General features: G+C 34.2%; 1 protein-coding gene across 4 annotated transcripts in view; it reads right to left on the bottom strand.

Moving 5' to 3' along the window:
* Positions 1–18,859, bottom strand: part of LOC149787815 (leucine-rich repeat- and IQ domain-containing protein 1-like) — a 160,288-nt gene that overhangs the window by 89,121 nt on the left and 52,308 nt on the right. For all 4 annotated transcript variants that reach the window (XR_016424108.1, XM_089974026.1, XM_089974028.1 and 1 more), the window contains exons 14-18: positions 18,120–18,272; positions 16,933–17,083; positions 15,796–15,989; positions 15,308–15,435; positions 14,675–14,748 (exon numbers count right to left, since the gene is read on the bottom strand). Coding sequence is in view for 3 of the 4 variants with exons in the window: in XM_089974026.1 (XP_089830152.1) it covers positions 14,675–14,748; positions 15,308–15,435; positions 15,796–15,989; positions 16,933–17,083; positions 18,120–18,272 (700 nt within the window). In the remaining variant the exon portion in view is untranslated. The remainder of the gene's footprint in view (positions 1–14,674; positions 14,749–15,307; positions 15,436–15,795; positions 15,990–16,932; positions 17,084–18,119; positions 18,273–18,859) is intronic.

Below are 18,859 nucleotides of genomic sequence, written 5' to 3' on the forward strand. Positions count from 1 at the left end.
AAGATAATGATAGTATGGCGCTTGTACTCAAATCTACCTTGTGCTAAAAATAGACCATAACATCATTGTGCCTGGCTGCCACCATACTGTTTTCGGACAAAGCACCGCGAGACGCTTAGTAACAAGTAGTAAATTGCGACATATACCCGGTATGCAATTTAAAAAAAAAATGTTTTGACTTCCCTCACTATGCAATGTTTTCATATATTAAACTATAATATGTGAGCATGTACAGTAATAATTTTGTATATTTCATTTCTTTGTCATCCGTTTATATTGTTTTCCAATCTTCATTTAGTAAAACTCTCCTATGTGCATATTATATATGTATTTGTGTGTGTGTGTGTGTGTGTGTGTGTGTGACACTTAGATTTTGTAACGTAGCTTTAAAAAAATTCAGTCATATTGCTACGATGTCTGCAGTGTGGCAGTTTATAGTGATGCCAAGCACTGAGGCATCATGCCGCAGACATGTAGCATGATATCCCACCCTGTCACATTATCCTGACACTGGGGCCGACCAATCCTAACACTAACCTCTTAATGCTGAGTGCCTGTTAGTACCATTTTTATAAGTCTTTTGTATGACTCGGCCGGGGAACGAACCCACGACCTCCCGCATCCGAGATGGACGCTCTAACCACTAGGCCACCAAAGCGGTATGTATGTATGTATGTATGTATGTATGTATGTATGTATGTGTCCCAAATGAATGTGTTGAAACCAATAATATTTATTTATATCTACTTTGTTTTCTTTTCAGTTAGTGTTTGTGTGTAAAATATGTATTATTTTAAAGCTGGCTGTTGTCATTAAGGACAGCAGTTTTTGTGTTGTTGTTTCCATGAATACATGCAGAAAATTATACCTCCCGACAAAATTTAATTGTATATATCTTTTAATTAAGGAAATGTATTACCCACGTAGTATAAATATAATCAACCAGTCCTCTTTTCTACACCATAACTCTGATGAACATAATGCATTCTTGTATGTTGTAAACTGTCATTCAAAATTAAACGATTTGTTTGTAAAACAGTTAAAATAAATTTACTCTCTTCTTTTCTTAACTTTGTTACAGATTAACACATCAGAATCAGAAAAGGTTAATAAAATCACTAATGCATAATACCAACAAAACAAACAAACAAACAAATAATACCCCAAAACACACATTGATGCATTGTTTTTAAATGTATGGAATATCTATGCAACATTTCTAGATTATACAAGCATATCACATCAAATAAGCAAAGTGTAATTTTATGCACTAAACAAAATGTAAGAACTGGTCACTTACTATGTACACCCCTCTCTATTTAAAACATGAATCACATATAAGAATACTTCATTGACATTATTTAATGGGTGGGGGGGCTGGCAGTTCTCATGGAAAATGTAATTGTTTATATCCTTTAATTAAGGAAATGTATTATTCACATAGTAAAAATATAATCAACCACTACTGTTCCCTTCAACAACAATACTCTAATGAACATAATCCATTCTTATATATTCTTAACTATCATTCAAAATTAGGATTTGTTTGTAAAACGGACATTGAAATAAACATATAAATTTTCTCTCTTCTTGTCTTAGATTTGTTACCGATTAACACATTGGAATCAGAAAAGGTTAATAAAATCACTAATGCATAATACAACCCACCCCCCACCCCCCAAGTTAATAAAATCACTAATACATAATACAACCCCCCTCCTGAAAACATCGATACATTGCTTTTAAACTTATGGAATACATACTAAACATTTCTAGATTCTACATGCATAACTAAGCAGAGTGTAATTTTGTGCGCTAAACAAAATATAAGAAATAGTCACTTTCCTACAGACATCCCTCTCTGTGTGTATGTTAAAACATGAATCAAATATAAGAATACTTCATCGGCTTTATTTAATGGGGTAGAGGCCCCGAGTGGTCTAAAGCGCTCACCGTTCTGGATCACTGCCATCTCACCTCTGTCTGCGTGAGTTCGAGTCCAAGGCTTGGCTAGCGTGGGTACGTGGGAAAGCCTGCCAGTAGCTCCTCATGAGTCGGTGGTTCTTCCCTGGGTTTTCCAGGGTTCTTCCTCCACCAGTTATACTGGCCGCCATGTATAGCCTATCTTGTGCTGAAAAATGGCGTTAAACCCTAGAACAACAACAACAATTTAATGGGGTGGGGGTGGCAGTTCCCTTGGAATTTTCATCTAAAAATATTCAGGGTGCATCTATCGGTGATGAAATGCAAACAATTTGTGTATTATAGTGTTCTAGAAAGAATCATCAAATTTGATTATATGATTTATACAGTCTGCGCCACTGTAACAAAACATTGGAATGCACATCTGTATTCAGATGTACAAATTTAACATCTGGTACATGGTTTTCAGTAAGAACAATAATACGAACAATATCACGGTAAAGAACACTGAATGCCATTACACCGGTTCGCCTTGTCCGAAAGGCTATTTTTAGAAACTGACATCACTGCGTGTGACGTTTCACAAAGGCAAAAAGTACAAGCGCCATTCTGGCCTTGTATACAAACAACAAGACTGTCACAGTAATGAACTGACTTTTTTCAAGGTTTCTTAATAAATCAATCCTTGTGTTATGGTTGAAAAGAAATCAAGAGTTTGAGTTTACTCCTTTCTCCCCTCCTTAGCTGATAAGAAGCATACTCATCCCTACTGCCATATTCCAAGGTAGTATTATCAGGACCTAGCTCTGCTGTAACAATACATACATAGATACATACATAGATACATAGATACATACATACATACATACATAAGCTTTGTCCATATTCTGCTATAATTTTTCTGTAGCACAGAAATGCAAGTCCAATACTGTATATATGCTTTTTTAATAAGTATGCCACTTTTAAATAATATACTTTTATTCATAGTCCATGTAACAAATTTGAGTGTTTCAAGAATGAAGGAAAGCATGACAAAAAGCCTGTTTGCATAAAGGAGAAAATTCAGGTTTGGTAACCATATTTAATTTCTTAATTACTTCCAACAGAGGGAAGAGTTTCTGGTGCAAAAAGATCAAAGTTAACAGCTGTTGATAGCATTTACAGAGAGTGACAGAGCAGTGATTTTGTCTGAGATGGCAAAACACAGGGGGTATTTTGCTGGACTAAAATTATAAAACTAACATGACTGAGATCTGATGTGTAGAGTATCAAACTAAATGACAGCAACCGTTGTGTGAATGGGATCCCAATTAGTTGTAGAATTAATGTAGACAAATCATGTCTGGAGAAAATCCAGTCATAGATGAGCTATAGTAGAAGTGGTTCATGCCTTATAACTTCTTATATCTAGCAGCAAAAGTAAACAGATGGCTATTAAATACTGTAAGTATTATTTGTAAGTTGCTTGAAGTAAATCATCAAATGAATTGCCATGTAAAACTGAAATGGCCAGTGAGACAGACTTTGACATTGATGAATTAGGCAATTCCATGGAAAACAGTTATGAAACTGAGAGTAACAATGTTTTAGAAACAACATTAACGAACAATATTCTATGTGGCAGGATGACATCACCATATGTATTGATGTTTGGGTGACATCATCCATTGACAAATTGGAAGTTCTTTGCAAGAAGATCTCTCAGCACATCATGATACTTTAGATACGTATGTGGCAGATGAATGTGACACTTTGCAAGATGATAACATGACCAAGTAAGATGATGTTGATGCATTTGGATTATCAGTAACTCCTACATGACAGCTGATTCAAGCAGTTGCTTTCTTGGGATATAGAATCAATACAGATGGTGTGTGTGTTTTGGCTTTTTAACGTAGCTTTAATGATTTTTCAGTCATATCACTATGATGTCGGCAGAGGGACAGTTTATAGTGATGTCTAGCACTGGGGTATGATGCTGCAGACATGTAGCATCATGTCCCACCCAGTCACATTATCCTGACTCCAGGTCAACCAGTCCTAACACTAACCTCTTAATGCTGAGCAGCAAGCAAGACAAATGCATGTAACATTTTTAGAAGTTTTTGGTATGACTTGGCCAGGGTTCAAACCCACAACCTCCTGCATCCAAGGTGGATGCTCTAACCACAAGGCCACCAAAGCAGTCCAATACAGATGAAAAACCAGTCTGCAAACAACAAAGATTTTGGTGTGCCATAGTATAATGCACCTGCAGATCAGTCTATGCTGTTTGTTCTACTGATTACTCCTGGCAAACTGCACAGACCAAGATCTGCTGGTGCATTATGTTAAAGCTGATTTGGGTCTGTGCAGTTAACATTTGGACTCATAAGTGAAAATATATGGTACACAGTATCTTAACACATTAACCCCTGGAGCTTTTTGTCATTTTTGCCTGAAAATCGAGTAGGAAACACATTTTGAAAGCTATTTCTGAATAGACTCGAAAACACCAAATCCCCAGTCATCTTTCAATAACATACTGCCTAGTTGTGTTAGAAACATCGTTTTTCGTTGGCTATTTGACTCGCGCATGAGAAGAAGGGTAAAAGTTGGACTTCCTTTTTCTTTCTTTTTTGGCTAAACGGAGCGATTATTTTTGTATGGAGACCACTCTTTATTCCAACTGCCCATCTTATCCTACTTTTTGCAAAGGCTCATCTGTCTGTAGTTCATACTGGTTTGCCTTAGATCAGAGACTAGAAAGTCTAAAATTCGGACACAAAATCAGATTGCGACCAGGGACAAATTTTGGGTAAAATAATGTCGGGTCCAAAAAATGAGGTTTTTCTATCTGTATTTTGTAGTGCAACTAGATATTCCAGATTATTTGGTATCATTGTAGAGCTACATCTGTCTACCTTTCTATAATACCACCCACTTTAGTGTATCATGCATGACCATGACGCTACAGAGCTCGGCAGTAGGCTACTACCTCCTGCCCTGTAAAGTCGTCGCTAGGGGTTAATGTGTTAATGTCATGTACCCAAACATGTCTAAACCTTAAATGCCATGTATTTTGAGGAATTTGTCTTTTCTACTTGTAATTACATGTAATTGTAATATCTCTCAAACTTGATTTTAGCATAAACATTTTTATTATTTTACATGACTCTACAATATCCTATTTCTGATTCAAATTTGTTATCATTTGATTTTTGACCAGGATGACAAAGTCAAAGGTCATGTGAAATAATGAGTTTGTTGATCTAGGTATGTGCAGATCTTTTAAGGTTCTACTTGTGTCAGTATTTTGTTACCTATTACCGGTAGCATACTCAGATCAATATAAATCAAAAACTTTTTATTAGTTTTTAGTTTTCAGTTCCAGCATGCATTTCAAGCCTAAAAAATGAGGAATGTGGACACAACTTAATGCACATGATACATTTATCAACTTAACTCTTCTTTTCATCATCATATAAAATGGTATGATGACAAATATTCTTGACATATTAACAGCTCTCAATAATTTCTTTGTGTAATTTCTGCAGTAGCCATATTTAGAAGGCTAGAAGAAATTAATAATAATAATAATAATACTGTAGACTTAATACAGTACTTGGTCTATTATTTTTAAGCTCTAGAGTATTAGATAACACATAAAAACATATACATCAATAAACAGCTTACAAAAATAAACACCATAAATTTCCAAAACAAAAACAATGCTGAAAATAATTAAGGAAGTAAATATTATTAAGTCTTCAAGTCTGTTCATGAAGTCAAAATAGGTGAGTTTTAAGAGCACTTATGAATGAGAACACAGTATCCTTGTATCTAAGATATATGGGCAATTCATTTCATGTAGGTGTGTCCTGGTACACAAAAGAATGTTGTCCATATCACTTTATTTTAGCAGTGCGGAACAATGAGAATACAAGTGTTGGAAGCGCTCACCATTACAGATCACTGCCATCTCACCTCTGTCTGTGTGGGTTTGAGTCTTGGGCTTGGCCAATGTGGGTATGTGAGAAAGCTTGCCGGTAGCTTCTCAAGGTTCAGTGGTTCTTTCCGGAGTTTTCCTGGGTTCTTCCTCCACCATTTATTCTGGCTGCCATGTGTAGCCTATCTTGTGCAGAAAAAGGGCATTAAACCCTATAAAAACAACAAGTGTCGCAAGAGGAGTGTAAGTTTCTACATGTGGAGTACACAGGTGATGTGAGATAGGTATATTGGACTGGAGCTAGAAAATGAAATGCAGCATTGTGAACAGATTTAGTTTTTGATTTCACTGGGGTAAAAAGAAAGTTTCCTGAAATTGACTTATGCATCTAATTAAGCTGGTTTGTCCCAGTATTTGAAGTGCTAAGTAATTATATATATATATATATATATATATATATATATATATATATATATATATATATATATATATATAATGTTTAAAAAAAATCCCCCCCCCCAAAAAAAATCCAAAAACCCAGTACATGAAGGGCTTAGAATATTATATATACTAATCATTAAAATATTTATGTTTAAAACAAAAAATACTTTAACAAACAAAAAAATTCACAAAACTGATTTGTGTATCTAACTGAAGTGGTTTAGCCCAATACTTGAAGTGCTTAGTACATTACAGATACTAATAATTATAAAATTGTTTTAAAACAAAACTACCTACCTACCCTGAATTTTAAAACAGTGCAATAGGAAACACGTCTTTTTGGCTCAATTGTATGTACCAACTCCATAGAGACAGATTCAAATGCTGTTAAAGGTTGCTGTGTATAGTCTGTGTCACAACTGTATGGTGAGTCAATTGAAATTGTATTGTCAAGCTTATCTCTAATGGAATGAACTTTGTCATGAATGAATTTGCCATCATGTCCTGGAGGTTGACCAGAAAGAAGGTTGTTGAAAGTGATGTACATTTATTCCTTGACATAATCTTGATATATACAAAACTTCTGTTCATAACTTCATTTTGAAAAGTACTTTTAATACTAAGCTTTAAGAATTTGTTGTGGCACGATTTGTTGGTAGGGGATAAGGGATGTGGTGGGGTTCACTGTTTCAGTGTCATATAAGGTGAAAAACCATATTCTAATTTTCTGGTATTTTTCCCTGAAAACAGAGCATTATAACAAAAGGATTTTTAGATTAACAATGTAGAAATGCTACATTAACAATTAATATTATGGCATTATAAAGCAGTAAATTTTGGACTTGTAGTACTACTTGTAGTAATAACTAATGGTTTTGAAGATCAAAACAATGGTACTGAACTATTACATTGGAAATAGGGTAATATTACTGCATGTGTTTGATAATAACAAATTAATAAAGCATCATCAGCAAGAAATATCACTACAAGATGGGGTTCAGGAGAAACAATGTCATCAAGTTACTATATTACCAAAAATCATTAATACATATCATTAAACTTTATCCTTGTAGCAAAATTACTCCATCAGATTTTTGAGAAGACTAAATCAGTGTTGTGCTCCCGCCTGGAAAATTATAGGGTCATGCTACTACATGGATTTGAGGCAATGTAGCATTATTACTATATCAGGTTTGGAGATCACATAATCAGTGATACACTGTTACCTTGGAAACGGGGTAATATCACTGCATGGGTTATGTGATTACTAATGTAGTGTTGTTACTACATCAGGATTTTGGTGGTCACAAAATGAGTGGTACACTTTCACATGGTAATAGGGAAATATTACTATGATTTTGGTGTTTACCATTATGTAGTATTCTTACTACAGCAGGGTTTGGAGATCACAAACTCAGAGTAGCACTGTTCCCTTGGAACAGAGTAATTTGTTTTACAAAGGTTTAATAATTAGCAATGTAGTATTGTTACTACATCAGGTTTTCATGATCACAAAACCAGTTTTAAACTGTCACCTAGAAACAGAGTAATATTACTATATGCGTTTGGGAGATAGCAATACAGTATTGTTACTAAAGCTGATTTTTGTGATCACAAATGAAATTTTCACTGTCATCTGGAAATAGCATAATATTACTACTGGGTTTGGGGGGATATTGTTACTACATCAGGTTTTGGTGGTCACAAAAGCAGTTTTACAATGCCACCTGGAAACTGGGTCATGTTACTACATGTGTTTGTCGGATAGCTATGTTACAAGTATTGTTACTACATCAGGTTTGGTGATTACAAAATCACTTTTACACTGTCATCTGGAAATAGGGTATTATTACTACATGGGTTTAGGGATCATGGTAGTATTATAACTACAACATGTTTTGAAGATCATAAAATCGCCAGTTACCTTGAAAAAGAGCAATGTTATTACCGGTTCATAGGTTTGGTGATAGACAATATAGTATTGTTACTACAAAAGATTTTGGAGATCACAAAACCAGTGCCTGTACATACGGTAATGTTACTATATGGGTTTGGGGGAATAGCTAGGTAGTATTGTTACTACATCAGGTTTCAGATATCATAAATTGGTGCTTGAAAATAGGTAATATTACTAGATGGGTTTGGGGGATAGCTATGTAGTATTGTTACTACATCAGGTTTTGGAGATCACAAAATCAGTGTTTGGAAATCGGGTAATGTTACTACATGGGTTTGGGGGATAGCTGGAGAGCTATGTAGTATTGTTACTACCATTACATTAGTTGTAGTATTGTTACTACATCAGGTTTCAGAGATCACAAATCAGTGTGTGGAAATAGGGTAATGTCACTACATGGGTTTGGGGGGGTAGCAGGACAGCTATGTAGTATTGTTACTACATTAGTTGTAGTATTGTTACTGCATCAGGTCTTGGAGATTACAAAATCAGTGCCTGGAGACTGGGTAATGTTATTACATGTATTTGGGGGGATACTAGTATTGTTACTACATCATGTTTTGGAGATCATAAAACTTCTGTGCTTGGAAATAGAGTAATGTTACTGCATGGGTTTGGAATTCACCATGTAGTATTGGTACCAGTAAAATTTGTTTAAAAGGACAAGCAAGCAATTCCTTTTTTATTCTGACAGCATCTTATTCAACTGTCAAGAACCATTTCTTGGGTGTACAGATTTTTTATATTTGTTATTCAATTCATTCATTCATACTCAAATTTGCATGTTTTACTTGCCAGTTAAATCTGAGGGTTCAGTATGCAGAAGTAAGTAGTATCAATGTGCCTATTTATATATTTTACTTGCTAGTTGGTTCTGAGGATCCAGTAAGGAGGAAGTAAGTAGTATCAATGTGCCTATTTATATATTTTACTTGCCAGTTGGTTCTGAGGATCCAGTAAGGAGGAAGTAAGTAGTATCAATGTGCCTATTTATATATTTTACTTGCTAGTTGGTTCTGAGGATCCAGTAAGGAGGAAGTAAGTAGTATCAATGTGCCTATTTATATATTTTACTTGCTAGTTGGTTCTGAGGATCCAGTAAGGAGGAAGTAAGTAGTATCAATGTGCCTATTTATATATTTTACTTGCTAGTTGGTTCTGAGGATCCAGTAAGGAGGAAGTAAGTAGTATCAATGTGCCCATTTATATATTTTACTTGCCAGTTGGTTCTGAGGATCCAGTAAGGAGGAAGTAAGTAGTATCAATGTGCCTATTTATATATTTTACTTGCTAGTTGGTTCTGAGGATCCAGTAAGGAGGAAGTAAGTAGTATCAATGTGCCTATTTATATATTTTACTTGCTAGTTGGTTCTGAGGATCCAGTAAGGAGGAAGTAAGTAGTATCAATGTGCCTATTTATATATTTTACTTGCTAGTTGGTTCTGAGGATCCAGTAAGGAGGAAGTAAGTAGTATCAATGTGCCTATTTATATATTTTACTTGCCAGTTGGTTCTGAGGATCCAGTAAGGAGGAAGTAAGTAGTATGAATGTGCCTATTTATATATTTTACTTGGCAGTCGGTTCTGAGGATCCAGTAAGGAGGAAGTAGTATCAATGTGTCTATTTGCATATTTTACTTGCCAGTTGGTTCTGATGATCCAGTAAGGAGAAAGTAAGTACTATCAATGTGTCTATTTGCATATTTTACTTGCCAGTTGGTTCTGAGGATCCAGTAGGGAGAAAGTAAGTATTATCAATATGTCTATTTGCATATTTTACTTGCCAGTTGGTTCTGAGGATCAAGTATGTAAGAAGCAAGTGGTACCACTTTGTCTATTTGCATATTTTACTTGCCATTTGGTTCTGAGGATCAATTATGTAGGAAACAAGTAGTATCAAAGTGTCTCTATGCTAAAGTATTTTAAGTAATTTTATTACATCTGAATAATTCATAGGTAAAATTTACCTTTCCAACTTGAATTTGACTGTAAAGACAAAAAATATGTTCTATCTAATTTGATGCCAGCCACCATGTTTGTTTTTGAGCAATTGTTTTAACAAATTTGCAAATAATTAGATCCAAAATGCAACTTCAGAACATGTGATCATCTGTTTTTTGAATATGCGATGGTCCCACTTTTGAACAGCACCCTAACCAGTGGCCACCCACTTTACATTGCCAGAATCTCATGCATCAACAAGTATCTGTTCAAAAATACCCTTCAAGGTTGGCCACCCCTCTAATGTGGCCAGCAGCCAGAATATTAGTGCAACAAATGTCAAATTCATCTCTCACGAGTTGCCAAATAATGATCTTTTATAAATAGATATCACACAAATATTTTATTGATTCTGCAATTCAATGCAATGACATTTGTTCCAACATGCTGATAAACTAACTTTATTCTATACGATGTAATCTGAATTTCCATATTACTGCGTGTTCCTTACATGTTACATTTTGTCACTTTGATAATTACCAGCTAATATTACCACCAATGATTATCAAGATGACAAATGCTAACTGCTGAGAAGCACAGTATTATTCAGCTCAAGTCAGTGACATCTGGTCACCAGATAGTAAAATGGTATGTTAACCTTTGTTAGAATGTACATAACCAGGTACCAGACTGAAAACAAAAGTACCCAGTTCATCTTGTGGCAAGCTCACTTCCTTTGTAAACACTGAGCATCTCATGTGATAACTACAAATTGCCAATGAAGGAAGAAGTTATTGAAAAAATTGCAAATTATCATCAGACATTTTAAGTTTAGAACAAAATGTTAAAAGCATTTCAGCTAAACAAAAAGAGGGACCGTCCTTTGATGGCTACTGAGCAATTTGATGTCAGAAAGATTCAAATAAACATTTTTAATATACACTCAAGATCAGTGAGTGGGAAAACAGAATCACTTAACTTAAAGGGATAGTTACAGCCAGATTTACTGACAAGGTGGTTTTGATGATTTTTCATAATTTTATTAAAATAATGGATAGTAGTTTTACAGTTACATTAAATCCATAACGGGATAATAGTCCTGTGATTTTTAAATATAAATATTAAATATTTAAAAATTAGTTATATCTTTCATACTTTATATATAGTTATTACTCATATCTGTGTGATTGCATTATAGAAAGTCCACTCATCTTATTAGGTCAAATTCCTGCTGCAGAAGAGGTGCCCTTATAAGAAGGAGACCAATGTATTATACAAAATAATACAAATAATTCCTGTTTTGTTTCCTAGAAATTATAGTATATCTGTATGTATATACAGTCAACCTTGTCAATAGTGGCCACCCATGGGAAAAGACAAAACTGGCCATTGTAAACAGTTGAGCCCTGTGCACATGTTCACCTTTAAAAATTTGTTTTTGAGCAAATACCATGCACCGAATATTATTATCATTAAATAAAATCATCACTAACTTAAAATAATCTCCAATCTTTATTTTACGAACCATGACAAAATAATAACTTCAATACTTACAGCTTATATATGACTGTAAAACAGAGTACTGACTCCCTTGTTAGAAAATTTGTAACAGTTTCACTTGAAAACAACCATTCATGCTTCAAAAATAATATCTGGTTTAGCCAGTTTCTCAACTCACAGAGATCAAAAGACAGTTATGTGAGAAGTCTGTGATAAATAGGAAATTAAAGAAGCTTCATATATTTATTCTTTGTGACCAATGATCCAAAACTTCACCTTTACAAACAAGTTTCAAATATTGAATGACTTATGACCGTAAAGTAAAGGAATATAACTCATATCTCTTTTAAAGATGAACTTTTTCATCCAAGATAACTTTACTTCATAGGCAAATAGATGACAATATTAATCTACACCTGTCAGACTGGCACATTTCTACTGTGTCACAGAAAAAGGTAAGAAATAATTTGGTTTCACCTTAAAACAATTTGATAATTTTTGTTGTACATGCATACAACGTTACCTAGGGTGGATAATTGTTTTTCTAGTTAAGCGACTGAACTAGCATGTATCTCGTTGTAGATCACTTGCATCGAGAGACACAAAAAGCACAGTATGCACTGGTATTTTACCCTTACTAATACTCATTCTTCTGTAGATTTAAGGCAAGTTTCTTCTCTACTTGACATACTGGTCTTTTGGATCTTGTCAAGGAGTGTATGTTCTCCATTTTTGTTCTATAGCCATAGGGGCAAGTGTCAAATTTTTATTTTATTTTTCATACGTGAAACATATTCAGTTATTAATGTCGTAGCATGAAATGTTGCCTTTACCACTACACAGATTTGAAACATAGTAAACTTTTGAATTGTTACAAGTCGCTATTAAGAGTTTAATTTAGTAGCAAATATCTATAGATTTTAATTCCATACCTGTTATTATGACCAGCTTGGTTTTATTTTAGCTGTGCGTATGTGTGTTCGGGTATATCAGGCTGTCAGTCTGGCCATATGTATGTCTGTATGGGGATGGAAGCATGTGTGACCATCAAGGCCATACAAGGATGGAACTGCTGAATTGTAAACTTGTGTGCATGGTGAATCTATGATGGGTGGGTGTGGCCAATACAAATGTGGGCCAACCCAAGAATCCAGGAGAACTGTGTGGTTTGTCATTGGACACGTGAACCAGGTCAAAATATTTCGTTTGCAAGCTTTTACAAGTATTTATGAGTCATACGTGGTTGTGAATCATACAGGTTGTACAAATGACTGAGTCACAAGTCATATGTTTGGTAAAATTATGTTGATTACAACTGAACATATTTGTTTCAATTGATGATGTTGTTTCAATTGAATACAATTAAGTTACTTTCATTACATGAAATTATTTGAATCTTACTTTCATGAGATTATTTGAATCTTAATTTCATTACATGAGATTATTTGAATCTTACTTTCATTATATGAGATTATTTGAGATTATTTGAATCTTACTTTCATTACATGAGATTTTTTAAATCTTACTTTCATTTCATGAGATTATTTGAATCTTACTTTCATTGCATGAGATTATGTGAATCTTACTGTCATTACATGAGATTCTACAAATCTTACCTTCATTTTTGAATATATGAATCACATTTTTGTTTTCCCATTTGTGAATGTTTGAGTAAAGTAATTAAATGAGCCGTATGTTTAGAGTGTGAAAGAATCACTGTATTTGTAGAGTATATACATATTTTTATTAATTCATTTCATAAACTTCCATCTTTCATCACACTGTGTTGTGTTGTCATTTAATCCAAGCATCCATTCAGGTCAATCATGTTGCATACTGTGATAACATTACTTTTTACACCATCCAGCAAACAGATTATTTCAACTGTGTACCATAATGACAAAAACTGCCTCACTTTCAATCTGACATATTGACACCACTGAGTTACATTTTCAACATGACCGAAGTCTGAGTACAAGTGAGATAAGAATTGTTTGCACATCAATACATGATATTCCTATTTATAAACATGAAGCAAAAATTCAGTTGCAAAGACTGAGCAATTACTGTAGATACATGCCAATGACTTCTTAAGGCAAGGTGAGACTATTATTTGGTTAGAAACACCTGGCCCCTGACCACAGAAAACAGGTGACCATTACATACAAGACATTAATACAGAAAATTTGCCAAAGGGAAATTAGAATGGCCATTGCAAACAGGTGTCTGTTTAGTAAGGTGATCATTAGGACAGGTTTGCAGAAAGTATGCTTCATATGTTGCTTATCACTGACAGAGTTAAGGATTATTGCTTGCAAAATATTGCAGTAACTAAGTTTTAAGACATTTATATTTGTGCATTCATAAGGGTCACAACAATCCAAAATAACAAAAAATGTGTATGCTGATCCGCATTTTGTCCACTTCTCTTGGCTGAATATCTATCCCCATATAAAGGTCATTGCATATAAAAGTATAGGAGAAAGTACCCAGTACCAATTGGCTTAATTAGTATTTGAAAATTCATCAAATTGACAATGACTGATGACCTTAGATTTCTCATGGAAATTGATATCTTTATGAGTTTTCAGTATGACACTGAGATGGCATTGGTTTCTGTATCAGAAAGCCTGCACATCTGATTTACAGCAGGTTGTAAGGGGCTCCAGGTGTCCAAGTGGTTTACTGAGTTTATCGTTTTCTTTTACTTAGCTATTATTGCATTTATTAAAGCTGTAAAAGGATTTTTTTCAATTCTCATTCTTTAATAAGATTTTTCTCATGATTTATTAAGATACTGAAAATACAACCACATCACATTACATCCAATCTCTCTTTAAGTCATGTTATACTGAATGACATCATAATATAATTATCAAGTCATGTGGAACTGTGCAGTAAACATTGACTTTACAATAGCATACTACCTTAAACTGGATATACTGTTTAAATTGTCATGTAGTTCATTCACCATCTATACTCACCTAATAACTGATTATTCCTAAGGCTCAGATCTTTTAACATCAGACAGTGTCTTATTTGGTGAATTTCACTTATTCTGAAAAGAATAATGTTTACATGAAAAATTGAATGCAAAATGGAATGTTACTCTGATTATCCTTACTCAAACATATAAAAACAGTTTTCAAATCAAAATAACACTGGAGACAATAATTGTGAATTGGCTATTATTCTTGAGGACAAATTTGTATGGCTGCTACAAACCAAAAATTTACAGACAAAATCTGGGGTGATCATTGTTTGGGTGTTTTTTTTTGTATTAAGCACTTAATTAGTTAAATTACAGTTCAAATATGCATAAAATCATTTAATCAAAATAAAATCTCTTGAGATACAACAATACTGCAATAATTACAGCCTAATATCTACCATAACCACCAGACTAACAAACCCCAAATAATCATTAGTTCGTTTATTGCAGGCAGAAAAGAAGCAGAGATTTCCAATTGTTGTTGATGTCATCTTAGTGCAATCTTTTTTACCCTTCATTGACTTTAAAACCTTATCTCACTGTCACATGCTCATTGAAAGTATGCAGGAAATACAAAGTCTAATACTGTATTTAAAGAAGCAAGAGTGATACAAACGAACCATACCCATTTTGTCCAAGGTGAAAGGTATGCAGCAGTGGTATCCACATAGTAGAAAGTGTTTCAAGGGAAGTAATATTGTTATCCTCAAGCAGGAGCTCTTGCAGAAGCACTTGGTTCTGTAATAATGGCACCTGAAACAATAATTTTTGAAAAGTTAATTAATCAATTCAGAATATTTCAATTTCAATGTGCATTTAATTATTTTCTTAAAATATCAACAATCAGAATTTAAGATAATGGTAAACTTATTTTTCCAAAATGCTTTTCAGATTTCAAATTTCTGAAAGAAGCAAGAAAAACCACTAAATCTAGTCATAAAAACAGGTTAGCATACAAAATAATTTTACATAGAAAAAGTCCAAAATGTCTGATTAGATAAAGAAAAGAACTAAAATTAAAGCTATTTTAAAATAGATTATTGAAATTCTATGTTAAAATAGATTATTGAAATTCTTATGCTAATACTACAAAAACAAAGGACCACAATTTACCTGCACAAGACTGTTTCTAGAGACATCTATTTTCAGCAGAAGACATAATTTATCCAGGGCATCCACATTTTGAAGGTGGTTGTTTGAGAAATCCAGAACCTGAATAGTAGGGATGTCTTCAAGACCCTTTGTATTGATCAGCTGATTGTGTGACAATAACAAGGTGTGCAGCCTGCGTAAACTCTCAAGACCACCTGAAATTACATGAAATGTACATCTACTTTTAAACTCTCAAGACCACCTGAAATTACATGAAATGTACATCTACTTTTAAACTCTCAAGACCATCTGAAATTACATGAAATGTACTTTTTCTTACAAGTAGCTGATTACTTCACCCTTGATGTTTCACTCTCTTTCATATCTTGTGATAATTAACACACTTCTGCAAAGTTAAGGTGTACTGTTTTGAATGCTGTGTACAAACTATTAAGAGTTCCAAGATAGAAAAAAGTGCATTAAGTCAATGAATAAGATGTACTGCAACCTTTTACATCAAACTATATGTACCTAATCATGCCTACTTTGTGTGGAAACATCTAAAATATCCATGCAATATTAAATATACCAGCTAAAATGTTTTACTTGAAATTTATATTCTCAAACACATTTCATATGGTAAAATGATTTGATAACTCTACATACTTGCTTGTATGTCATTCTAACTGGAAACTGAACAGACCCAGAATTGCTATCACAAAATGCACCCACAGATTCAAGTCTAGGCAGTTTGTTAGGAATAATCAGTAGAACAAACAACAGGTAGGTCCTGGTATTCTTGCACATTATGCAAAAGCACATCTGACTCAATAATGTTTGTAGTCTGACTCAAATACCACATTTAAAAGTGAACTTAGGAACAGTAAGACTGTACCACTGTCAAATTACAGATGCCAACACATACAAGTAATTCTAAATTTTTCCACATGTACATATTACCATAACTTTATTTACTTAATACTCACTAAAAAAGTAACTGTTTCAAAAGCTGGCCTAAATTTAAAGCTAAATATAAATTCACCATGAGTTGCACACAAATGTATATAACATATACATTCCTAAAGTGGTCTTCTGTATAAATTTTGTACTGTTATTTCCTACGTATGCAGAAGATCCATACAAATACATAAAGTTTACCTATTCTTGATATTTTGTTATGGCTTGCATCTAACAAGCGTAGATTAGTGCAGTTGTCCAGTCCATGTAAGGCCGTCAGCTGATTCCGTGACACATCCAAGTATTGGAGGTTACCCAAATCTTTCAGGTCTAAGTACTCTATCTTGTTGTTCTGAAGAAAAAAATGTAACTCATGGGACAATATGCAAGGATGGCAACAAATCGTGGAACACACCATCTTGATTTTTCAGTCTTCTTCACAGTCCACTTCTTGATCTAAGATACTAAGACTACAATTTTCTCCTTTGTCTTTGGTAACCAGAGTAATTTAGTGGTTAGATTGCTGGACCATCAATCAGTAGGTTTCTCTGGGTAAGGCACTTTACTCCAAATGCCTCTGCAATGAAGTCCTTTTTGTACTGATTTGTCATTAAAAACCTATTAATCAATCTCCTTTCAACTGGGATTCAATTCCCCATCTCACAAAAACCATATTGAATCAACTATCAAAAGTGAAATACTCATGTTATCCAACAGTATCACCAACATTTACAGGATGATTATCATTTAAAGTATATGTAGAAGAAAAGATCAACAATAACCCTTTTACTTGCCTCAACTGTACTTTAAACTTAAGTCATCTAGGTTATAAAGAAAGTGTTCAAAGACCAATCCACTCCATCTGCTTTGTAATACAGCTTGTATTAACAGGCCATACAATGAATTCAAAATTTTCTCATTACAAATAAGCAAAAAGGCCAGGGACTGCATGTTAAGTCCATGCTCAAGACATTGTTGTAAACTTTATTTCCCTGACACCAAGGCCAAATAGTCAAATAAGTGTGGTTCATAATAAATTGCCTTTGCTGCATAATGATTCATCCTATGTTTTAACAGAATCCAACAAGGAATGTGCAAAAAAAATAAGTAAATGGAAAAACTTTGATCAAAACTTCAAGTAAAATATTCTGTGACTGTGACCTTGACCACAAGGGATGGGTTGTTTTGTATTTATTCCATAATGATTCATCCCAAGTATGAATATAATCTATTTAAGAGTTAAAAAATTACAAGCCTAAAATAAAATTAGACAGAGCCACCAGAAAAGTGACTACCACATTTCATTTGTCCACTAATGTAGGCTTGACAGGAGTTTAAATTCTACGTTTATTCATAATCCTAAAGTAGCTTAACAATGACAAACTTACAGTAAAGTTTATGTACTGGAGTTGTTTACATTGCTGTAATCCTTCAACGGCTACCAGTGCACTATTAGTCACTGCCAGATACTTCAGCCCCCAGCACTGACCCAGAGGAGATATGTTGTAGCCTGGAAGGTCCTGCAGCTGAACAGTGGTCACCTACAAACAAACAAACAGTTACATCTGGTCAGTCATATTATTTTCTCTTTCTTATGATGAAGCAGTTATGACATGATGTTGCAGGAATGGGCTGAGTGCACCAGCCTGGATAAATCAGAAGGTCAAGCACCCATCTTGAGTTAGGATGGTCCTTGTTTTGATCCTTTATCTGACCATGAATTTGTCATTGGTAACATTTGATGGCCATGGTGAGGATCACACACACAAAGACTTGTCATACTCATCCTGAGTTTGACTTTTAGCCTCAGTAGTAGGTTTCTGTGATAAGGAAAATGTAGACATCCAGATAGGAGAATATCTCTGTGAACAGTGGTAGGAATCCAGTAATGGGTCTGGTGCATTAACAATTAGAGTTAGGGAGATCCCAGGTTTGAGCCCCATAGTCCAGTCTTGAACTTTTATCCCTAGTAACATGTGGTGGCAGCAGTGGGATAGCAATAAAGATCTAAAAGATATTTTAATTTATTTTACTTTAAGCCTCTATATGATGGTCTGTGATGAATGGATAACACAAACATAACCATAGTATTTGCCCACTCATGGCAGTTTGTACCCCTTAGCAATTT

Source organism: Sinohyriopsis cumingii, chromosome 11 (assembly GCF_028554795.1).
Source record: "Sinohyriopsis cumingii isolate HCF-2022 chromosome 11, ASM2855479v2, whole genome shotgun sequence".
In the NCBI taxonomy this organism is placed as follows: Eukaryota; Metazoa; Mollusca; class Bivalvia; order Unionida; family Unionidae; genus Sinohyriopsis; species Sinohyriopsis cumingii.